The following is a 21,948-nucleotide window of genomic DNA, read 5'->3' on the forward strand; positions in this document are numbered from 1 at the left end:
ATATTTTAAATGTTATTGATTAATTACTGACAAAAAATAATAAATTTTATTATTTTTTTAATATTCTTTTAATTATTTTGTGTCTTAAAAACACGCTAAAATTATTAGTAATAAAAGTTTTTGAACTTTTATTTTGATAAATACACAATAATTGAGAAATTTTAAGAAATGTCATTTTTTTTAACGGTAAATTTAGATGAAATTAGCTAATTTATATCTTAAAGATATGTGTTAAGAATATAATAATAAAAAAATTTAAATTTTTAATATATTCAATCTATTAAAAATATATAAAAAAAATTAATCAAGCATTTTTTTATATGGCTCCTTAGGGTATAGATTAGCAACAACCCAATTTAGATTTAGTAGTACCTTTTTTTCTCTCTCTACCTAGCAAAATAAATTTTAATTTTACTATAAACTAATTGAATTGGGACCATGCATGTGGTTATCTGAGTATGGTGTTTGGATAGACAAAATATCCAGCGAATTGAACATCATGACCCGTACCCCTTATTAATTAGACACTTTATACACATGCTAGAAAACCACATGATTTTACCCCCTTATTCAACTTTAATTATTCAGCTCAACTAACATTGGATTCTATTTGCCAATGAGTTATAGCTCAATTCAATTAAGAGGTTGCGGATTGAAGTATCTTTGGTAAAAAAAAAAAAAAAAACATTGGATTCTATTTGTACTCTATCAGAACTTCAATCTTTTGTTTTTCTCTGTCTTGATGGGTTAAATTAAAGCTCGAAATTACATAATTTGTCTGCATATTACGTATAAAAAAGATTGTTCCCATTGCATTGATCCCAAACGTGCAATAACTAACTGAAATGAAACTGCATGTAGGTGAAATCAAATCTCTAATTAAGCTAAGTTTGCTTTGTTATTACGTTCCATCAACTTTGAAGATAGAACTTCTTCTCTTCAATAATTAACATGGAGTTTCAGTCTCCTCCAATTCCAAAGCTCTACCTTCTTTTATGCTTATCTTTCATCCTCTTACTTTCTTCTTTTCACGCTCATGCTAGTGGTTACAACTTCAGATTCTGTGGTATATATATTTCGCATCTTAGCTAGTCTTGCATAATATTAGTATTTAGCAAATGTTGCATGTGTTAGATGTTATTATTAGAATAAGATTTGAACTCTCTCTTACTCTACTCCATGTATTATTTGACATATTAGTTAACAGGGGAATTTGTGGTAGTTATGAGTATGGTGATTATGATAGTTATGAAAATTTAATAATACTTGAAAAATGTAGTTAAAATTAAAGTTATACTTTTTTATTATTTGACAATATTTTTCAAATTGATCATTTTTTATTTCTTTAAATTAAAAAATATTAATAAATAATAAAAGTATAGGTTTAATTTTAACTACAAATTGTCAAAGTTTTATAATTACCATAGTCACCTTAATTATAGTCACTGTAGAATGCACTAATTACTGGTTAATACGAGCCACTCTTATTTTCTTAACTATTAAGATATACTAATGTGTCAAATAGAAAGAGAAGAAAATGTTTCTCACTTCTCATTGGTCATTGTAATTAAATTTGTGAGTTTTATTTTGCAGCTGAAGATGCAAACTATCCTGTAAAGATCTCCAGACTTGAAATAACACCAAATCCTATTGTGCGTGCAAGACGGGCTAAGTTTAAGATCTTCGCTGCTTCTGGTAATCATTTTTCTTCTAATTTTTCTATTATTTTTATATAAGTAAAATGACAAATAAATTTTTTAGTATTTATATAGATTAATTCCTAAACAAAAAAATACTAATAAAGTTTTCCAGAATAACAGATATGGACACACTTTTAAATTAGTCCATATGATTAGAGTAGAAGGTCTTAATTTAAACTAATTTTTCATATTTGTTATTTTAAAAAGATTTTAGTGGTACCTTTTTTGTTTAAGAACTAATCTATTCGAAGTGTAAATTTTCAGGAGTTTATTTCTCACTTTACTCTATATATATACATATGTAGTCTATTCCAAGTTTCATTTTTTTATTTTCATACGATGACGATTTAGCATTTTGATGTCTTTGTTATAGGAGTAGGGACGAATTCAGAAATCTAAAAGTAAAAAGACCGAAAATTAAAATCTTATATAATCAAATATAATGTGATATATGTGATATTAGATATAATTATTATTAATTTTTTAATTAAAAAATTAATAAGTACTTGTCAATAAAAGAATTATATCCGTCTTTATATTTTTTTATGGTTTCAAATGTAATAAAATATAAAATTATCTATTTTTTAATATTTTGTTAATTAATATACTTTGTTAAGTATTTATGTAACAATGAATTATATTTTCATGTTTTATATCATTAAAAAATATGACATAAAATAATATAAATTAATTGCACTAACAATTTTGTTATATGAATTTAAAATATATTAAAATATTTTTATATAATAAGTTAATAACATGTATAAAAATTAAGAGAAAAAATAATGAAAAAGAAACAACTAAACAAAATTAGAAAACGAACAATGTTATTATAAATAATATTAAAATATTTTTTATATGATTATAAATGTTAAAATTAATTATAAAAAAATTTAAATTAAATAAAAAATACAAATAATATAAATGCATGTAAAAAAAATTTAAATCTTAATACATAAATAATACCAATTTTTTTTTTACTATGCTATTAAATTTTACTTTACACAATACATTCATTATAATAGTATAAGAGTTTAAAATTTTTTAGAGGACCAAAACCACTACTTGCCTCTTTTAAATCCGTTGCTGTTAGGAGTTATAATGACATATAAATGATATAATAGGCTACAAATTTTGCATTATTAGTTGCAGCTTTTTTGTGCATACGAATAGAATAATTGTAATTAGTTAAACATATATATGGTACATGAAATCCACTTTATGGATTATGAATTGCAGTTGGTGTGTATTTTGTGGTGCAGATCATGTTATCTGTGGTGGGAAGTGGGTAATAAAAGTTTCATATATGGGACTTATTGTCCATAAGAAAATGTATGATCTTTGTGAGGCAATGTCCTGTCCTGTTGATGCTACCAAATTTACTCTTTCTCGCACCCAAAGGATGCCCTTATTTGCCCCACAGGTTACTTTCATAATTCAATTTTAACATTTTATACCACACATTTTAATTTTAATTTTAATGTTTACTCTTCACAGGGCATCTACACCGTCGAGATATCATTAAGGAACAGAATAAATGAACCATTCACTTGTATCACCTTTAATTTGAAAATTGTTTCTACATTTTTGGGATCTAGCTAGTCTCTGAAGTGATCGATAATGTACTATTTATCCATATAAGTAAATTTGTAATTGATCATAAGAAGAGCAATGGGTTGCTCTAATAACATATATATCACATTAATGTCAATGAAATATAGAAACTACACATGATATGTGCTTATAGTTACTACTATACAATGTCGAATGTTTCAATATTTGATTTTAGTTTTTATAGAATATATCCAGAAGTAGTATAACATATTCACGAATGTAATTTTAGAGTTCAATGTATTCAGTGTTCCAAAAGTAGTCCTACTTTATTTGCTCTTTTTGTTTAGCTACAAAATGTTGCTTCTCTCTTGGTTTCTATTCATCACTGTTCAGCATATATTATCTCATTTGCAGAAAACATCTTAAATCTTAATTTTAGCATAAGATTCATGCTTTTCTATATTATCATGGAAACAATTGTTAAACTCCTAAACTGAGGGAACCATTGTGTAGAGTTGCATATTCTGGTGGGATATTACAATTGAGTTGGTTCATCTCCCAATTTGGGTCTCACTGGTGGTTTTTGCATGGTGCACTTTACACTGCCCATGTTTACATCTATGTTTACCTTCTTGTTATGATCCTAGATTATTATGGATGTTATTTCAAAACAAAATTACCTAACAAACAAACAAACCGAGATAGAAATAGTTGTATTTTATCTTTGTTCTTGTCCCCACTGTCCCTGGATAGATAGAAATTTGGAGGCACACTTAAAAGTTCAAACCCAGAGATCTTTGATGAGGATGTCTACATCCAAAGAATGTTATAGTTTAGAGTAAAATTAATGTTTCTTGACCCATATGTAGCATTTGTTTTGGGTACTAAGACTGGAATACAGAGATTTAGTATTGTGTTTAGTAGTTAGAAGCTGAAACTAAAATTTCAATCTCTTTTTTTAATTAACATGGATATTTAAATAATTTTACTTGTTTTGGTTTCTATACTTATTTTACATTAAATAGGATATACTTAAATATAATTTAATTCTGTATATTTTACATTACTAAACATAATATATAAACTTAATTTAATCTTTATTATCTCTCAGTTTCAATTTATCAATCTCTGTCTTTTGGTTTTAGTCTCCCTTTCAAATACTACCATAGAGATATTGATTTTTGTTGAGCAAATAATAATAGATGGTAGGGAATCTTTGCAGAATTATTCTTTGAAGGAGTAGGCGCACATGCTTACATAGTTACACTAGAGGCATGTGCATTGTTTTTTGACCATGTACAGGGTCTTTCTTGTCTTGTGTATATACATGAAAGACAATACTAGTAATAGTAAGTAATTAAAGCTAAGAAGCAATTTTATCAATTTTATTTTATGATGTAAATAAGGCAATCTAATTTATTATAATGTGGTGGTACTACGAAATGGTAGAGTATTGTAACGTGTGTTTTAATCTTCTAGAGCAAGTAATTAACAGGGAAGGATTATATATCCCCACAATTCAAGATGAAAAAGTAGACATGTGCATGAGTTTTGGCTCGTCACGTGAACAAAGTTCATAGCAACAACTTCAACGTTATTGCAAGGTGTTAGTTTAAAATTACAAACAGCTCACATTAGAGTGTGTTTTTTGTTTTTGTTTTTGAGATCCACAATCACACATTTTTTAATTTCAATATATTGAGTACAAAGGGAGATTTGGTTACGATTTTCTTAACTGGGCTAAAACAAGTTTTACTAGAGTCCACATAACAACTTCACTAATATTGTTCTGTGTTTTTTCTTTTATTTTTTTTATTTTTTGTAGGATTTTTTTTTTGGTGACTATTTTTTGTAGGATTTTGAATAGACATTTGTGATAACATTTTTATTTTCTATCCAAAAAAATAAAATAAAATAAAAAAATTAGACATCATTGAAAAAGAATAAAATTATCGTAGAAAGATTTCTCAAGATCTTGACCATTTTCTTCTCTGACCTTCCCATAGTATGATTGTGTAATGGACCCATGAAATTGGTAACGACATCCCTCCCACATTGTCTTTAAGGCTGAGAGTTGGAATTGAAGGAGTGAGACTCATAATTGTAGAGACTAAAATTAAAATTTTAGTTTTAAAATATAAAAATTTTAAGTTTTTTAATATTTTTTAAAAATAGGATATAAAAAACTGAAATTTTTAGGAAAAATTTTGAAATTTTAATTTTTTATTTAATTTTTTAAATTTTAAATTTATTTTTTAATTTCTATATTTATTTTAAATTAAATATGATATTGAGATATAATTCAATTATATATATTTTAGTATTATACTAAACATAGTACCGAAACTCAATTTAATTTATGAAGTTTTTAATTTTTGTTTTTTAGTTTTAGTGTCTTCCAACGGAGCATAAAAATTCTTTAAATTAGTGTTAAATGTCTTATTATTATGTTCCTTAATTATTTAATAAAAAGAATGATTGTGTTCTGTAACATATACCATCCTAAAAGTTTTAAAATTACTTTTAGTATTTTAAATTTTATTCTTAATATTTTAAATATAGTTTAATTATACTTTTAGAACAAACAAAAATGTTAACAAAAATATCTAATAATGAAACATGTTTAAAACCTTACCAAGTTGCATGCATATATAGAATTCATGAACTCTACCCAAAAAATCTTGATCATGATTAGTATAAAAAAAATATTCTTATACTAAAAATTAGTTATTCAATTATTTATTATATATTTTAATTAAATAATTAATCACTAAAATAATTAAATCTGTAATACACGAATAATCAATTTTTTTATAGTAATATAATAAATTTTTATATGTCAAATATATATTTTTATATGCACTAGCTAATTAATAACAGATTTTTTGTGTATGCATAACACATTATAAATTGTTAATATAAATGTAAATAATGCATGAAAAATATAAATATAAATAAGGCAGAAGAAAAAGATATAAATATAAATAAATTAATTTTCCCTCCTTTGTAAATTGGATTGCATCCTCTTCACAGAAAATGCTCCACTTGTAATTAGCTTCTTTCTCTGCAAATCCGTCGTTTCTCTCTCTCTATTGTCACGTAGTAACACAACACCATCTTTTTTGAATCAAATCAAATTCCAAATCTCTCTCTCTCTCTCTCTCTCTCTCAAGAATGGAGATTGCTGCTTCCGAAGATTGCTCCGATAACACTCAACGACCAGACTCAGATAACGACCAACGAGTCTATCTCGTTCCTTACAGGTCAAAACTCAAACCATTCCACTCTGTTTCCTCAAATTTTGAATTCCGTTTCTCTTTGCGTTCCTCAGAATTCCAATCGTCATTTCTCCACACACCAGACACCACAAAAATCAAATCTCGATTGTTCAGATGCTACTAACAACACTAGCAATGCTCCTTTAGGGTTTGCACACTCTACTGAACCAGCTGGCATGTTCTGATTTAACTTTATCTGTTTCTTCTATGCTGGCTGGGATCTGAACTTGTTTACATGGATTGAACTTGAACATGTGAACTGTGAAGGGCATTGATGGATGATTCTGTGTGTATGTGTGATTCAGGTGGTGGAAGGATGCTCAGGATTCACTGCTGGAGGATTCGGAGAAGAAAAAGGGAGTTGTGTTTGCATCTCTGCCCGGTTCTTCTTATGCTGGTCCAATGAGGATCATCAACAACATCTTCAACTCGGATCTCGTGATGAGTCTTCGGAAGGAGGATGATTTGCAGGACTGTCGCGAGAACGGCGGTGAAGTGAGTGTATCTGGCAGGGACTTTGCATTGGTATCTGGGGATATGTGGTTGCAGGCACTCAAGTGGTGAGTGAGTGTTCTCGGATAAAATCTCAATTCAGCCATCCCCTTGTGTTGTTATGCTGTAGCTAAGTCGAGAGAAAGCAATGGGCAACTTAAGCTATGTGGGTTTTTTTTAAGTTAGAATACATAGTGATGCAACCTTTTAACTTTAACCTGTGATTTAGATCCCATTCATTTCTGAAACTCAGGGCTGGATTGACACTTTGTACTATATGAGCTTCTCCCATAGTTTCTTATTTGTGTTACAGCATTTTGATGCTTACGATAGTTTTAACAGTTGGCTCTCTCCATAGAGTTGAAACAACAATCCTGTATGCCAAATATTTGTGAAGAATTGGAATATTTATACTTGTCGGATAGAATTGCAAGTATTAGATTTTAATGTTTACTTGCAAATAAAAGTAGATTGTTGTTTCTGCGACTAATGAAGTTTTCTGACATCCAAAATTGTTGGTTGTTCATATCTTCATAATCATATCTTTTCTGATATTTTACTTAGGCATAGTGATTCAAAAAATGCGATGAAGGATGACAAAGGCTTTTCAGCTGCTGACGGTGATATGGCAGAAGTCTATCCATTACAGCTCCGGCTTTCTATTATGAGAGAAACAAATACATTTGGAGTGAGAATAAGCAAAAAGGTGTCTCTCTCTTTCAGAAGTTCCTGTTTCTTCTTCTTCCCCTTTTTAGTGAAGTTCTTTTAGCATTGCTGTTGTAAAAGTTGTAGCTATAGGTATTTGGGTTGGATGATCTCGTTAATTTGTCTATATATTTATACATTATGTCCATTTAAAAGACTGATTTGAGATGGAAATTATTGCCTAGTCTAATATGATTCATGCATTGTTAAGGAATGATCATTTCATTGTTCAGTGCCATTTTTCTGTTCAGATAATCAGATACTAATCCATTCTTCCCACCTTTCTTTTAGGACAATGCAATTGAGCTTTTTAAAAGAGCCTGCAAAATGTTCAGTGTGGATTCAGAGATGGTAATATAATTTTCATTTTACAGTTTTACTTATCCTGTTTTTTATTGATAATTTCACTTTATTACAAGAAATTGACTATTTTTTATCTTGTTATTGCACAGTTACGCATATGGGACTTTTCAGGTCAGATAACCCTTTTTTTTGCAAATGGCAAAAATCACTTCCCAATAGACTGTCAAAGGCAATCTGATCACGAGGTATGAGTTATTAGAGGTTTTTTTTTATTATTTTATTTTATTTTCATAAATATTTCTTTGTTTATGCTTGTATTTGTAATTTTACTCCTTGAAGAGAAGGTCAGAATTCAAATATAAATTCGGTCACTTAGCTTGCTAATTATCTAAGATTAATGTTATGCATCATAATATTGTTGGATGCTTTAATGGATATTTTTAGAATTTGTTGAAGAAATGGCTTTGGTACATAGGTCCTCATGAACATGACATTTACTGTATTTCTTATTGTATCCATGTAATTTTTTATTGGGTTTGATAGCTTTAGACAAATGTTATCATATGCATATTATTTGTGTTATAATATCAGGTATTGCTATATTGACATTTGACATTGGCATTTATTCCAGTGGATAAATAAAGTTTTGGGATGTCATTCATATTATTTGTGTTAATATGCAAGATAAAATGTTTCTGCTTTTTTTTTATCCCAAAAGAAAAATGCTTACGGTTCAATCACTTGTTGACTTTATTAACTTGTAATCGATTATTAGCTTTGTACTGTGGACTAAAATGATCGCAGCTTTGTACAGAAAGCTAGTTGTTCCTTAAGCTATCCCTATTCAAGAAAATTTTCCTTTCTATCCTCTCTCACTTTTTCCACCACTAGTTAGTAATTCCTTTTTTAGCTTTTGTCATTTTAGTTTATTGTTTCATTGTCTACCATTGCCATAGGTGTGTAGATGCAAAAACATGAGCTTCACAATATTTAGGGTGAAAACCATAAATATTTATTTAACTTTCTGTTAGAATATTTATTTACCATCATATATTTAATCATTGGGTATAATTGTATTAAATGCCTTATTGGCCATATTAATTTGTGAATATGAATTATACACAGATTCTTCTGGAGTTACAAGTTTACGGGTTGTCAGATTCATTGAGATGTAGAGAAGGGAAAAAAGATGAGATGACAAATTTTTCTTCCGGTGCCTCAGTGAAGATGAATGGTAGTGCAAGCAGTATGAATTCTAATGGTGTGCATGACAATTCCTTGACTTTCTCTTTGGGCCCTGGTGAAGCTGGTACCTTGGGATTGATTGGTTTACAAAACCTAGGAAATACTTGCTTCATGAACAGTGCCCTCCAGTGCCTAGCACACACACCAAAGCTTGTTGACTATTTTCTTGAAGATTATGGTAGAGAAATCAATCATGATAACCCATTGGGCATGAATGTATGTGATAATTTCATTAGCCTCTCTTAATTTATTGGCTTGCTATCTCAAGACATTATTTTTCTCCGGACTTCTATGCTTTTGACATCTTGCACTTTTTCATTATCTTCTTCCTAAATTATTCTTGCAGGGTGAGATAGCTTTGGCCTTTGGAGATTTAATTAGGAAGTTATGGGCTCCTGGAGCAAGTCCTGTAGCACCAAGAATGTTCAAATCAAAGCTTGCTAGATTTGCACCTCAGTTTAGTGGATTTAATCAGCACGATTCCCAAGTTCGTACATCTAACCCTTTCATTCTATTTTTACTCACATTTGTAGATTCACAAGACTCATGTCTCATGTAACCTCGAACTTGCCACAATATATGTACATCTTTCACTACAGGAGCTCCTTGCTTTTTTGTTGGATGGACTTCATGAGGATCTGAATCGTGTTAAATGTAAGCCTTATGCAGAAGTAAAGGATGCAGATGGTCGGCCAGACGAAGAGGTTGCTGATGAATACTGGCATAACCATTTGGCTCGCAATGATTCTGTCATTGTTGATGTGTGCCAAGTATGTACTGATCTCATTACGCAATTATAAAATCAGTTTCCCAATTCACACATGATGTGAATCAATTACCAATCTGTAGAATCTGCTAGATTGGATTTATGATTTACTCAAGCATATTCATTCCTTTGCCTCATGGATCACATTCATCATTTTTGTGCAGGGTCAATATAAATCAACTTTACTTTGTCCTGTTTGTAGGAAGATCTCGGTGACGTTTGATCCATTCATGTACTTATCATTACCTCTTCCTTCATCAACAATGCGGTCAATGACTTTGACTGTTATTAGTAGTGGTAGTAATGGAAAGACTCAATTATCTCCCTATACCATTTCTGTTACAAAACATGGAAAATTTGAAGATCTGACCCGTGCTCTTAGTATTGCATGCTCTCTGGGGGCCGATGAGACCTTATTAGTGGCTGAGGTATTTATTGTTTGTTTTAGACTCAAATTTGGAGTCGGTGTTTAGTGTTTTGAAACTTTGAGTGTCTTTGTTGATGCATTTCAACTGTAAAGAACTATATATCTGAAGCCAGAGCTATGATACAGGTATACAACAACCTTATCATACGTTTTCTTGAAGATCCAGCTGATTCATTATCCCTAATCAGAGATGCTGACAGGCTAGTTGCTTACCGAATTATGAAAGATAACGGGGATGCCCCTTTGGTCATCTTCATACATCAGCGGATGGAGGAGTAAGCCAATATGTTTTTTTATCAGAATATATATTTTTTAAGTACCTCATTCTACAGTGTATCATAGAAATAGTAAACAGTTGTGCATGTGATGTGTGTAATGAATCTGGTGGTCATGGAGAATAATCAGACTCAAACACAGAAACACTCCCTGAATTAACATAGGGAAACAACAAAGAAATTACACGACTGAATAGTAAACTGGTAATGGCACTTTCAGAGGCCAAACCTCTCCTACTATATCTCTTCGAAAGGCCACACTCTTGACTCTCCTCAGTCTAATTCCTTTCCAAATCTGAGATAACTATACAGGCTGACTATTGTTTAAGGCTTGGTTTGGTAAATCTTTTACTTTTTAAAAGTAGCTTATAAAAGTTAACTTCTAAAAGATGGCTTTTTAAAAGTTGTAGTATTTATGTTTGGTAAATCAAATTAAAAATAGCTTTTAATAAACACAAACAACAACAACTGAGTTTGGTAAAATAGCTTTTAAAATTTAAAAATACTATAATAGACATAAATACAAGTATTAAATTTAAAAATTAGTTACCATATGAGGTTATATTAGACTTTTAAATTTTAAAAAGCACAAGTCAACTTTAAAAAGCTCTATCTTAGGTGCTTTCAAAAGTACCCCGATCTTTTAAAAGCGGCAAGCATAAGCACATGATCTTTTTTATTTACCAAACACAAAATGAGGAGCTTGAGCTTTTAAAAAGCAAAAGCACCTCTTGAAAAGTTTTACCAAACCAAGCCTAAGTCTCGGTGGGATCTTATGCTTTTTGTCTTAGGTCTTATGTTTCTATAATCTCCCTTTTTTTTTCCTGAGATGCTATAGCACTTGCTCCATTCATTTTGAATGTTGAGCCCTTATTCAAGACTTCAACTAATCCCCCCCGAAAGGGAAAAAAAAAACTCTTCTTTCCCCTTAAATCCTCCTTAGGTCCTTCCTACCAACCAATTCTAACAGAATACTCTCCTCTCACTTGCAAGCTAGGCAAGTTAGTTATATGAATTTAAAACTATGCAAACTTAACAACCTGGTTTTGCTAATTATTTACCAGGACATCTTGCTCTTCACGCAATAAAGTTTTCTTTGAAAGTCAAACAGTTGCACCAAGAAATATGAATTAACTTATCCATGGAAGACCTTTTGTATACGATGAATATGAATTTCATGAAGGCCTATGGTTATTAAATATCTGGGGTTTGCACATTCTGGGGGAAGATTGATTGGCCATTACATTGAAAGAAAGACTTTTCGGTGAATTTATTAAATAGATATTTAATTCTATGCAGATTGTCAGTGTGAATTACATGAAGAAGCCTTTATTTTTACGAAGTGTTTATTTGTGATCATTCAAGTTAGCTATTTTAACACAATTTTAGTCATTCAGGTTTGATTTATTCATTTGCAAATGTGGTGAATCTTAACCAACCATCCTCTACCAGTTGATACTAGATCGATGTGTACAAAATTGATGTATAACAATGACAATTTGTAGAGGACAATCAATTCCTTCCTTTTTCTTTTTTAAATCAAGGTTTCAATTTTAGTTGGTTGAACATGCAATGTTCTAACCTTGAAGCCTTAGAAGAACAAAAAGTTATGTGGTCATGTGTAGGCTGAACTATTTCTTATCTTATGATCAATACAGCATACTATCTGATTAAGCAGGGGAAAACATAATACATCCAACTGATCTAGTACTCACTCACAGATTCAAAAGAAAAGAATGGTTGGGTATACATGCTTTTTACATCGATTTTCATGGTCACCCTTGATTTCCCTCTCATAAAAAGTTTCTGTTTGATGTAATTTTGCCAGGCTGTACATCCATGGGAAGTCTACATCAAATTGGAAGGCCTTCGGGATTCCTGTAGTGGCCAGGCTTTGCAATATTGTAAATGGATCTGATCTATGCAACTTATATCTAAAGTGGTTCTGTCCATTTCAACAAGCTGCTTTAGAAGATTGTGCTGCGTCTAACAAAAATGAAGCAGCAACAGAAATGGCCACATCTTCTAATTCAGGTCCAAATGTGAATGAGTTAGATATTTCTTCAGATGGAGAAATTGAGTTTTACATTACAGATGAAAAGGGAACTGTCAGGAATTCCAAGATATTAATGGATGAGCCACTAACAATAAGTGGAGACTCAAGGCTACTGCATGTGCTTGTATGTTGGTCAGAAAAAATTAAAATATATGACACAAAACTCTCTAGTTCATTGCCTGAGGTTTTCAAATCTGGCTTTTTGGCAAAGAGGCCTCAAGAATCAGTTTCTCTGTACAGGTGCCTTGAAACGTTTTTGCAGGAGGAACCTCTTGGACCAGAAGACATGTGGTTAGTTTAGTTACCATTACATTTTATCATATTAGGAAAAATACTTCAATCTGAATTCTTTTTATTCTGTTCTATTTTTAATACATTTAACTGGATTACTATACATTGTAGCTATAGTGGATAATTTTAGTTTGGGATGCATGGGAGCACAGTGTTTATTCTGTCTAGTATTACTATCATTATTTCCTTGCATTATCAGTTTGGGATTGCAATTGCATACTTGGTGCCCTGAAGTAGTGTCTTTTTAAATATTGATCAGGGGCAGCTGTCTGTTTTATAATGAATTGGGCATATATTTTTAAGTTCTTAACTTCTGTTTGCAGATAACTTAAATCTCCAGATTAATTTCTTCTCCCTAATTCTTCCTTTCTAGTGTATGTAGAGCTGCGTTGAGTTAGGCTGATTTGTTTCCACAATGCTGACCACACGTTGTTGCTGAACTTTATTTTCCATCTTAAAATATTGCTGTATTAATATTTCATACTATTTCTGGTGCTTCATTTGTGTTCTATACACAAGGGTCATTCACTTGGGACATAGCCATTTGTTCGTGAAAGTAACTTATGATCCTGTCTTACTATTTTCTGAGCTGCAGTTTTCTGTATTGTCAGGTACTGTCCTGGCTGTAAACAACATCGTCAAGCTAGTAAGAAGTTAGATCTTTGGAGGCTTCCTGAAATCTTGGTTATTCATCTTAAGAGGTTTCAATATAGTCGTTACAGTAAAAACAAGCTAGAGACATATGTTGACTTTCCGATTGATAATCTGGATTTGTCTGCTTATATTACTCTTGGGAATGACAAGTCTTATCGTTACACACTTTATGCTGTGAGTAACCATTTTGGAAGCATGGGAGGTGGTCACTATACAGCATTTGTCCATGTAAGTGCAGTTTTTCCTATCCTGTTGCATATAAGACTCAGTTCTGTTTTTGCCATGAAAGGTTGCCACATTTTTTGGATTGGCTTTCAGGCCTCCATTAATTGGTTATTAGTCATAGTTTGTGAAAATTTAGTGTTATATGGTAGACATCTATGGTCACTATGAAATGGTGGAGGGCATTTATTTGATATAAAATTCTATTCTGCCCTTTATGCAATTTAGTTTTTCATAATTGATTTTCACTCTTGAATTTTATATAGCATGGAGGCGATCAATGGTATGACTTTGATGATAGCCGTGTTTATCCCATCAGCAAAGAGAAGATCAAGTCTTCAGCTGCCTATGTTCTATTCTACAGAAGAGTTTTTGAAGAATTAACATAGTGGTAGAGTAGCATATAGTTCAAAATTCCTATTGAAGCTGAATACCATTAATTAACATTATTGGTAGCAGTCTTTAGTATACAGAGGGTAAATCTTGGCGCAATAGTGAGATTACTGCATTGTGACCTGGTGGTGACAGGATTTAGTTCTAGAAAGAAATGGTATATTCTCATGAGATTTAAGATTGTGTGCATCTGACCCCTCCCTAAACCTCGTGCATTGGACTGCTTTCTTTTTCTTAGGCTTACAAGTATACCTAACAAAGTAGCATTTTTGTCTCGCTTACTAAAAAAAATTGAAGTTTTGGGCTAGTTGAATTTTTGGTAGGGAAGAAATGGAAACATAGGCAGCAGTAAGGAAGACTGTAACATAGTAACAACTAAAGGGGGTGAGAGACATATCCAAATTGTTTACAGTTGTTTAAACATGTAAAGAGAATCTTTGTTCAAACAGGAGTTGGATTAGATTCTTTGAATTAGTCTTTATTCAATCATTATTTTGGTTCTCGTTTTCATTTATCTTCTTATACTTGTGAATGATAGATTTTGAATACATTGATGCTCTTCTAAGTATGTTCTTTCGGCATAAGGTAGTGATCCTGATAGGGCAAGATAAAATTTCCTGGTTTGGTAGCTTCAAACCTTCAATAATAGGACTATAGGAGTGGAGAGAGACAGAGAGTCGTAGGGTTACACAGTATGTCCCGTGTCTTTTTGCATCCTTCCACTGACATTGAGGCGGTGACTGTGAGAGAAAAGAAAGAATATTTGTGGGTTGGTGAATTATTCAGTAAAGATATAAGTTTACAGATCTTTTGTTTTATGGGATAAAAGAGAGATTGAAAAAGTTAAGACCTGAGTTTTGAACAACAATAAAATAATAAAAAATAATTATAAAAAGAATTTATATTCTCTCTATACAATTTTAATCTATATAGGAGTGTACCTCGTGGGTTTTATCAAATTTACAAACATTTTCTCTTACATTTGGTTTTCATTTTATTTTTGTTTAATTGGATGATAGCAAACAGGGAAGTATCCCTTCTTTTCCATTAGATGATCCCAAACCTTTTTTTTTTCTCCCCATTTTCCCTTTCATTTGAGTCTTAAACACATTGTATGGATATAAGATGGGAAATGAGAAAAAAAAATAAAAGGAAAAGTGGATTTTGTTGTGTGTTGTTTGGATGAAGAGAAAATAAATAAAAAAAAAATAGAGATAATTTTTTTTTGTTTGGATAAAAAAAAAATAAGAAGAGAGAAAATTATAATAGAGTAAAATTATATTAATATCTTTATTTATATTATATATAAATTATAATTTATTAATATATTTAATTTATTTTTTTCAAAAAACAAAGTCATTCAAATTAGTTTTTAAGATTTTAATATATTATCTTTTTTTTTTTTGGTGACTGATAATATATTATCTTTATTAACAAACAATTTTTTGTAAGTTATATTTTTTCATTGTCTTTAAATGTCACAAACGAAAAGATGTATGTCTATTTTTCAAAATTTTATGAAAGAATAATAAAAATTACTTATAGATTATATCATTAATTTTTTTAATTATATTTAAAGAACAAGTGTCAAAAGAATAAATATGTAATTTTACCCTTATTTGCACATTCTTCATTACTTCTCATCTTTGAAGAGAAAAATTTTATGTGAATTTTACATCACTTTTTTTTCTCAACTTAATTTTTCTTTTCATCCAAAAAAAAAATATTTTTTTTATCCATTTTCTTTTCTTATATTTTCTTTTCCTTCAAACTCTTTCAATCCAAACAATGTGTTCGAAGTTTCTTTCTATATCTTTGATTTGATGGCGCAAGAATGATGACTCTTTTTCTGTTAAAAATTGACGAGTGTGTCATATTTACATATTCACTTTCAAATCAAAATGAATACTTACAAAAGAATAAGACTGGTGGTTTTAAGAAAGTCATTTTTTATAAGATTTAGTTATTGTATATTCTAAAGGCACATTTTAATAGTATAATAAATTTTTTTTAAGTTTTCAATGTATTTGTTTTTTGATAATTCTTAGTAAAATATTTTTTTAAGAACTTTTTTTATATATATTTAAAAAAAAAAAGGACGTTGGTACAGAAAATATTTATTCTACTCTTGTATTGAGAAAAGGACAAAAATGGGTAGAATAATGCAATGGCAGAATGGCACAAAGCAAGTAAGCGAAAATGATGCTTATTTGAAGCTAGATTGTGCAAAGAAAGCAACATTATGCGTTTTGGTTGTGGAAAAAACCGTTGTCACAGCATCAGTGGAAATTGGAAAATTAGTAGTAGCGTAACGTGTTATTTTTGTTATGATAGGTTCTTTAATGTCCGACACTTGTTTGTTGTGGGATGGATGGACCACGTTAACATGGTTTCCAATTTGGTGTAAGGAGTACCAAAAGAGAACCCATCTTCATTGTTGATAGTACCATGGTACTTGGGGCAGGGCAGCCTTAAACAACCCCAGGACCACTCACTTTTCACATTCTCCTCTCAACATTCTGTGGCTCTTAGTTGTTTTCACACCCTTTCATATTTCCACACATGTGTATCCTATTATATAAACCTTTCAACTTGTTACACTTACACGCCCAATACTAATCAATTTCGGAGTAAACAATGTAATTTGCTATTAAAAATAATAAAAAATAAAACATTTTAAATTCAAAATCCTAAATCTAACTGTTAATATAAAATATAATTATTAATAAATAAAAATTAAAACTTATTCAATTAACGAAAAATATAATATTTTTTATTTAATAAGAAACATTTAAAAATGTGGTCAATAATGCTAATATTACGGGGATTGTTCTTACGTTTTTTCTCTTTATCATCACTAACTAAATTCTATTATTATGGATAAACTAGTTGTTTGAAAAATTAACCTCAGACTAATCAGTTTGAGGAAATATAGCTTTTTTTTTTCATTCCAAAACTCAACTAAGATGTTGAATAAGAGTTACTAAAATCAGTCAACTAAAGGCAGCCACTAGTATAAAATACAATAATACATACTAGAATATAAATATACATTGAAAATAAATTAAACTACACATATATTTATACACAAATATATTGATAGCTAATTTTGGTATACAAATAACATTTTTTAATATATATACTAACGATTAACGAAGTAACCTTAATAAACACACACTTATAATAATGATTATACATCAACAGTACGAATTACGGAAGAAGACCAAATTAAGATTACTGAGTATTGTATTGACCCATAAATTATTTTATGTTATATTATTAACCACACAAGACAGGCATTCGTTAAAGGAAGGGTACCCCAAAAAAAAAAAAAGACGTGGGTCGTCGGAAACATTATTTTAATGCTAATTATTATGAATTTCAGTTATATTTGTATAAAATTCAATCATATATTATTTGTACAGCAAAATATTTAATTTAACCACTTACTATTTTAATATTTTTACAGATACGAATTTAAATACCTAATTCTATTATTATAATATATAAAACCTTTTTCTACACTTTTGACAGAAAAATAACAATTAAATTTAAATAATTATTACATTTTATCCATCTATAAATTAATTGTTTATCTGATAATAATTTACTATTTACTATTTACTTATTATTAATATTAAATGAAAATATGATCTAATACTTTTGTGTAAACGAATCCACACCAAGAGTATTGTGTAATATATATTGATTAATAGGATAACTTCAGTTTGATTCTTTTTAATAGGATGCCAATATTGATTAATCTCTTTTTTAAATATTAATAAAGAGAGAAAATATTTTTTTATTGACACACTTCATGTTATTATTACACCCATTTATATGCATATAATGAATGCAAAATTTTCTGTACATATAAAATCACTAAATTAGTTATCATCTTAATCAGATATATGATCTTATTTTTCTATTTGTTCATACCCTGATTTAACATTAAGACTCAGATTTAAATAAAAGGCCCAATCTAAAAATTGGCTCTCACTCGACACCGACCTTTTCTTAAGAAGTCGGTCTTAACAACGATTTGGTTAAAAGAAGTCAGGGACAAAGATTAGCTGGCAGATAGCACTTATTCAAATAAGTAATTGTCTCTAAAATTTCTCAACCCACTTCAAGGAGTCATATCTCAACTTTCCTAAGATAAAGGGACGGTTATCCTCCTTAAAAGGTGGAACTACTCCAACAGTGGTTATTGGTTCACCACTATAAATACACTGACCCCCTCAGGTATCACTAAGTCCCAATATTCTCCAAAGTTGCTTAAACCCTTGCTGATTTAGCCATCGGAGTGTCTTTGCAGATATCACCCCCATTCTCTCTCACACATAGCTCGGAAGGAGGCTCCCGGGCGTGAACCCGCTCGAAGGCTTCTTCCACTAGACCATTAGGCCAGCCCAACGAGTCCAGTTCATTAATCTTCGGACTATTGGTACAATGTGTACAATGGGTTATTGAGTTACAAAATAAACATCCACATACTATTTAGAATAACCATCCGAGTACTAGGGATAATAAACATCTTCGGATCTAGAGCTCTAATACCATGTCATGATACCACTCATCCCAAAAACTTCAGTTGATAGGAAAATGTGATACTAATGATTATATCTCTAATACTCCCTAAACTTCCATTGTACACATTATACAAATATTTCATTGGCTCCTCATACTTTCCCATATTTTTTACATTAAAGTAATAAATCTTAAGATTATTATGTATACAAAAATATATATATATATAAATTACAAATAATGTATTTAAATAAAAATTACATCAATTAAATAAAAAACATAGTTTAAGAATAAATAATTGATGAGATAATTATTATATTAGGACTTAGGAGGGTGATTTTGTGTCAAGTGTGTGTGGTCCGTAAAAGAATCTCTCGTTGTTTGGGAATCATGGTCCTACCGGGTAATGAAATGACAGTCCGAAATGGTTTGCAGAGACATCCATTTATTATTTTCTGAAAACCAAAGATAAAGTCAAGTAGTCATCTTATCAATGTCACAATGCTATGTGTTATGTTTTTGTGTATAAGCCTATAGGGTGTTTTTCTTTTTTTTTTCCCTCAAATTTGGTGTACAAGATAAAGTATATTTTTTATTTTTAATATTTATAATTTTTTAAAAAAATTCATAATATTTAGTTTTATTAAAATTTGTTCTTAATATTTTTTATATTATTTAGTTTTGTCTTTAATATTTTTTATTTTTGTCAAAATTATTTTTGAATATTTTTAATATTGTCTATAATATTTTAGATAGAATTATTATTTAGGAATAATTTTAAAGTAATAAAAAATATTAGAGATAAAATTAAATAAAATTAAAGGTTAAGAATATTTTTAACGAAAACAAAAAATGTTAAGGAAAAAAACATATTTCATCCAATAAATTATCTTTTATAAAAGTAAAAAAAAAAAAACGAACTTTTATAATTTTATAATTTTATATATATTTATGTCTTATTCTAATTATCAAACGTTGTTGTCTTGAAGCATATGTAATGCGCTTACTTAAAATGTTTACAATCATATGCTTCTATTACATAAATTAGACATAAAATGTAAAACAAAAATAAATAAATTGTAAAAGTTTTGAAACAACATTCATTTATGTTTTCTCTCCCAACTATATCTCTGTTTTCTTGTTTGTTTCAGACAAGATCCAAGCCACACATGGGATCCAATTAAGCCAGCAAACCTGCTTGATTTGACGTCTCAGATTCTGTACTTTTAACCTTATCCCACCAGACAAATCTTTAACCTTCTCTTTGATCACTCTTCAGTCTTCACACTCTCACTATTATATATATTTATATTTATCTTCACTTCATATAATTATCCATCATAATCATATGTTTAATAGTAGTTATTATTGTTAGTGTTGTAAGTGTGAGGAGTATTGAAATTAGTCACACATCAAAAAAAGTAAGAAATAGTGAGAAATTTATAAAATGAGAGATCCATTAATTTGACACCTTAAGATTTTGAGTTGGATATAGTGTCTTCTCATCTTATGTTATCTCACTTATGGTTAATCGGTCAGGTGGTTTTAAGGGGTATTCAAAGTTAAGTATTGAAAGTCTTCCCGACAAAGGTGGTTCGGGCGGCGTGTCCCGTAGTATCTTTCGGGCGAGTTTATAAAAAGGTATTCAAGATGATCGGTGACGAATTTATAAGATGAGAGGCCCATTAACATTTACTAGTTAGTACTATGCAAACAACATGAATATTATGATCCTTATTATATACACAATCTTGTCAAAGTAATGTAACGTAGTTAGTAACTTCATTTTAGATGAAAATGTTTACATGTTATTACTACCTACAACTAATTCAGTCATGGTACATTATTTATTTAACATCATCATTACCATAGATTATAGTATAGTGTTGTTAGTTTATAAATATTACTTTAAAATCTAAAATAATCATGTCACGTCTTTCATAATTTGGTGTGCGACTACAAGTTATTTTCAAAATACGCATTTTGGCATTGGAGATTTTTTTTTAACAAAAGAAAAAAAAAGAAAAACGAGAAACTCTCTGAATAGTGAATACTAATTAATTACTTGAAATTTAAAATTTGAATGCAATGTTATATAAGCATGTGAGGGAGTGAGGTGCGGGTTATATAAGCATCATGAGGGGCAGCGAATGTAGTACGTAGCAGTGGTTTCCTTAAATCAAGGATCGAAGATGATGAATCAGAGACAAGAAAGACCCCATTAGATTTAGGGCATCACTAAATAGTGAACTATTTTACATAAAGCCTTTTGACCAATTATAGCATATCCCACTCCTACTACTGTGTCTAACATACGTCATGTCAATATGACTTAACCATTTTTTTGTAGCTACTCCATTTTCATTATCAATCTCATTGGAAAAATAAAATCAATCTCCAACAAAATCCATTATTGTTGTTGTTATTATTATTACTATTTTATTTTCGGTAATACTAAATATACTAGTATTTTTTAGTTAAATTTAATTAAGTTGGTATAAGTCTAATAAAATATATATATATTATCATTTTTTTCTATATTTCTGCAACACATAGATTTTTGTAAAATTATATTTATTAATATAGTATAAAATTTTTTTGCATATCACAAACTAAAATATATATAAAAAGACGATGATAATAAATAAGAATGAGAAAAAGAAGAGAAAAAAAAATGAAACAATAATAACAAGATAATGGTGACATTAACGAAGAAAAAGACAATGATAGCAACAACGACGACGATAAAGATAATTGTAATGGCAGCCACAATAATAATAACGTTGAAAAATAATAATAATGTTGAAAAAAGAGGCATAAGGAGATGATAAGGACAATAATAAAGGAGGAAAAAGAAGAAGAGGAAATAGCAACAAAAAAAACTAACAATAACATCCACATAAGTAAAAAGGAGAAAAGACACGTTATAATAAATTCAAATCTAACTTTAGTATATTAATATTTACAACAATGATTAATTTTTTTAGTAGTAATCATAGGCTATATGTTACCTTTCTTTTTCTTTTATGGTTTTACCACAAAAATAATATTTTTAGA

The 21,948-nt window shown here is 29.6% G+C and overlaps 2 protein-coding genes across 4 annotated transcripts; both read left to right on the forward strand.

Annotated features, from left to right (window-relative positions):
• The first annotated feature begins 863 nt into the window (after positions 1 to 863).
• LOC112771848 (uncharacterized) lies at positions 864 to 3,569 on the forward strand. The gene is made up of 4 exons (XM_025816667.3): positions 864 to 1,066; positions 1,594 to 1,695; positions 2,963 to 3,123; positions 3,198 to 3,569. Exons 1-4 carry the CDS (start codon positions 952 to 954, stop codon positions 3,300 to 3,302), a joined length of 483 nt encoding a protein of 160 aa, XP_025672452.1. The 5' UTR covers positions 864 to 951; the 3' UTR covers positions 3,303 to 3,569.
• Positions 3,570 to 6,258: 2,689 nt separating this feature from the next.
• Positions 6,259 to 14,871, forward strand: LOC112771182 (ubiquitin carboxyl-terminal hydrolase 8). Of its 3 annotated transcripts, none has more exons than XM_072223911.1 (14): positions 6,268 to 6,517; positions 6,586 to 6,706; positions 6,838 to 7,092; positions 7,589 to 7,730; positions 8,021 to 8,080; positions 8,182 to 8,277; positions 9,158 to 9,493; positions 9,624 to 9,764; positions 9,877 to 10,047; positions 10,208 to 10,471; positions 10,597 to 10,745; positions 12,574 to 13,092; positions 13,704 to 13,974; positions 14,235 to 14,871. In XM_072223911.1, the coding sequence occupies exons 3-14, from the start codon at positions 6,935 to 6,937 to the stop codon at positions 14,355 to 14,357; spliced, it is 2,430 nt and encodes an 809-aa protein (XP_072080012.1). In that variant the 5' UTR covers positions 6,268 to 6,517; positions 6,586 to 6,706; positions 6,838 to 6,934; the 3' UTR covers positions 14,358 to 14,871. The 3 variants fall into 3 exon arrangements, with proteins under 3 accessions (XP_025671614.1, XP_072080012.1, XP_025671615.1); XM_025815830.2 differs by having other exon boundaries at positions 6,586 to 6,680; XM_025815829.2 differs by lacking the exon at positions 6,586 to 6,706 and having other exon boundaries at positions 6,259 to 6,517.
• Positions 14,872 to 21,948: the final 7,077 nt, after the last annotated feature.

This window comes from Arachis hypogaea, chromosome 18 (assembly GCF_003086295.3).
Source record: "Arachis hypogaea cultivar Tifrunner chromosome 18, arahy.Tifrunner.gnm2.J5K5, whole genome shotgun sequence".
Lineage (NCBI taxonomy): Eukaryota > Viridiplantae > Streptophyta > Magnoliopsida > Fabales > Fabaceae > Arachis > Arachis hypogaea.

Bases quoted from the DNA above. Each gene is read 5' to 3' on its own strand.
- LOC112771182 (XM_025815829.2), top strand. From the start codon at position 6,429: ATGGAGATTGCTGCTTCCGAAGATTGCTCCGATAACACTCAACGACCA. The intron at 9,765-9,876 runs GTTCGTACATCT...CTTTCACTACAG, and splicing joins TTAATCAGCACGATTCCCAA to GAGCTCCTTGCTTTTTTGTT. The intron at 10,746-12,573 runs GTAAGCCAATAT...TAATTTTGCCAG, and splicing joins ATACATCAGCGGATGGAGGA to GCTGTACATCCATGGGAAGT.
- LOC112771848 (XM_025816667.3), top strand. From the start codon at position 952: ATGGAGTTTCAGTCTCCTCCAATTCCAAAGCTCTACCTTCTTTTATGC. The intron at 1,067-1,593 runs GTATATATATTT...TTTATTTTGCAG, and splicing joins TTACAACTTCAGATTCTGTG to CTGAAGATGCAAACTATCCT. The intron at 1,696-2,962 runs GTAATCATTTTT...TTTGTGGTGCAG, and splicing joins TAAGATCTTCGCTGCTTCTG to ATCATGTTATCTGTGGTGGG.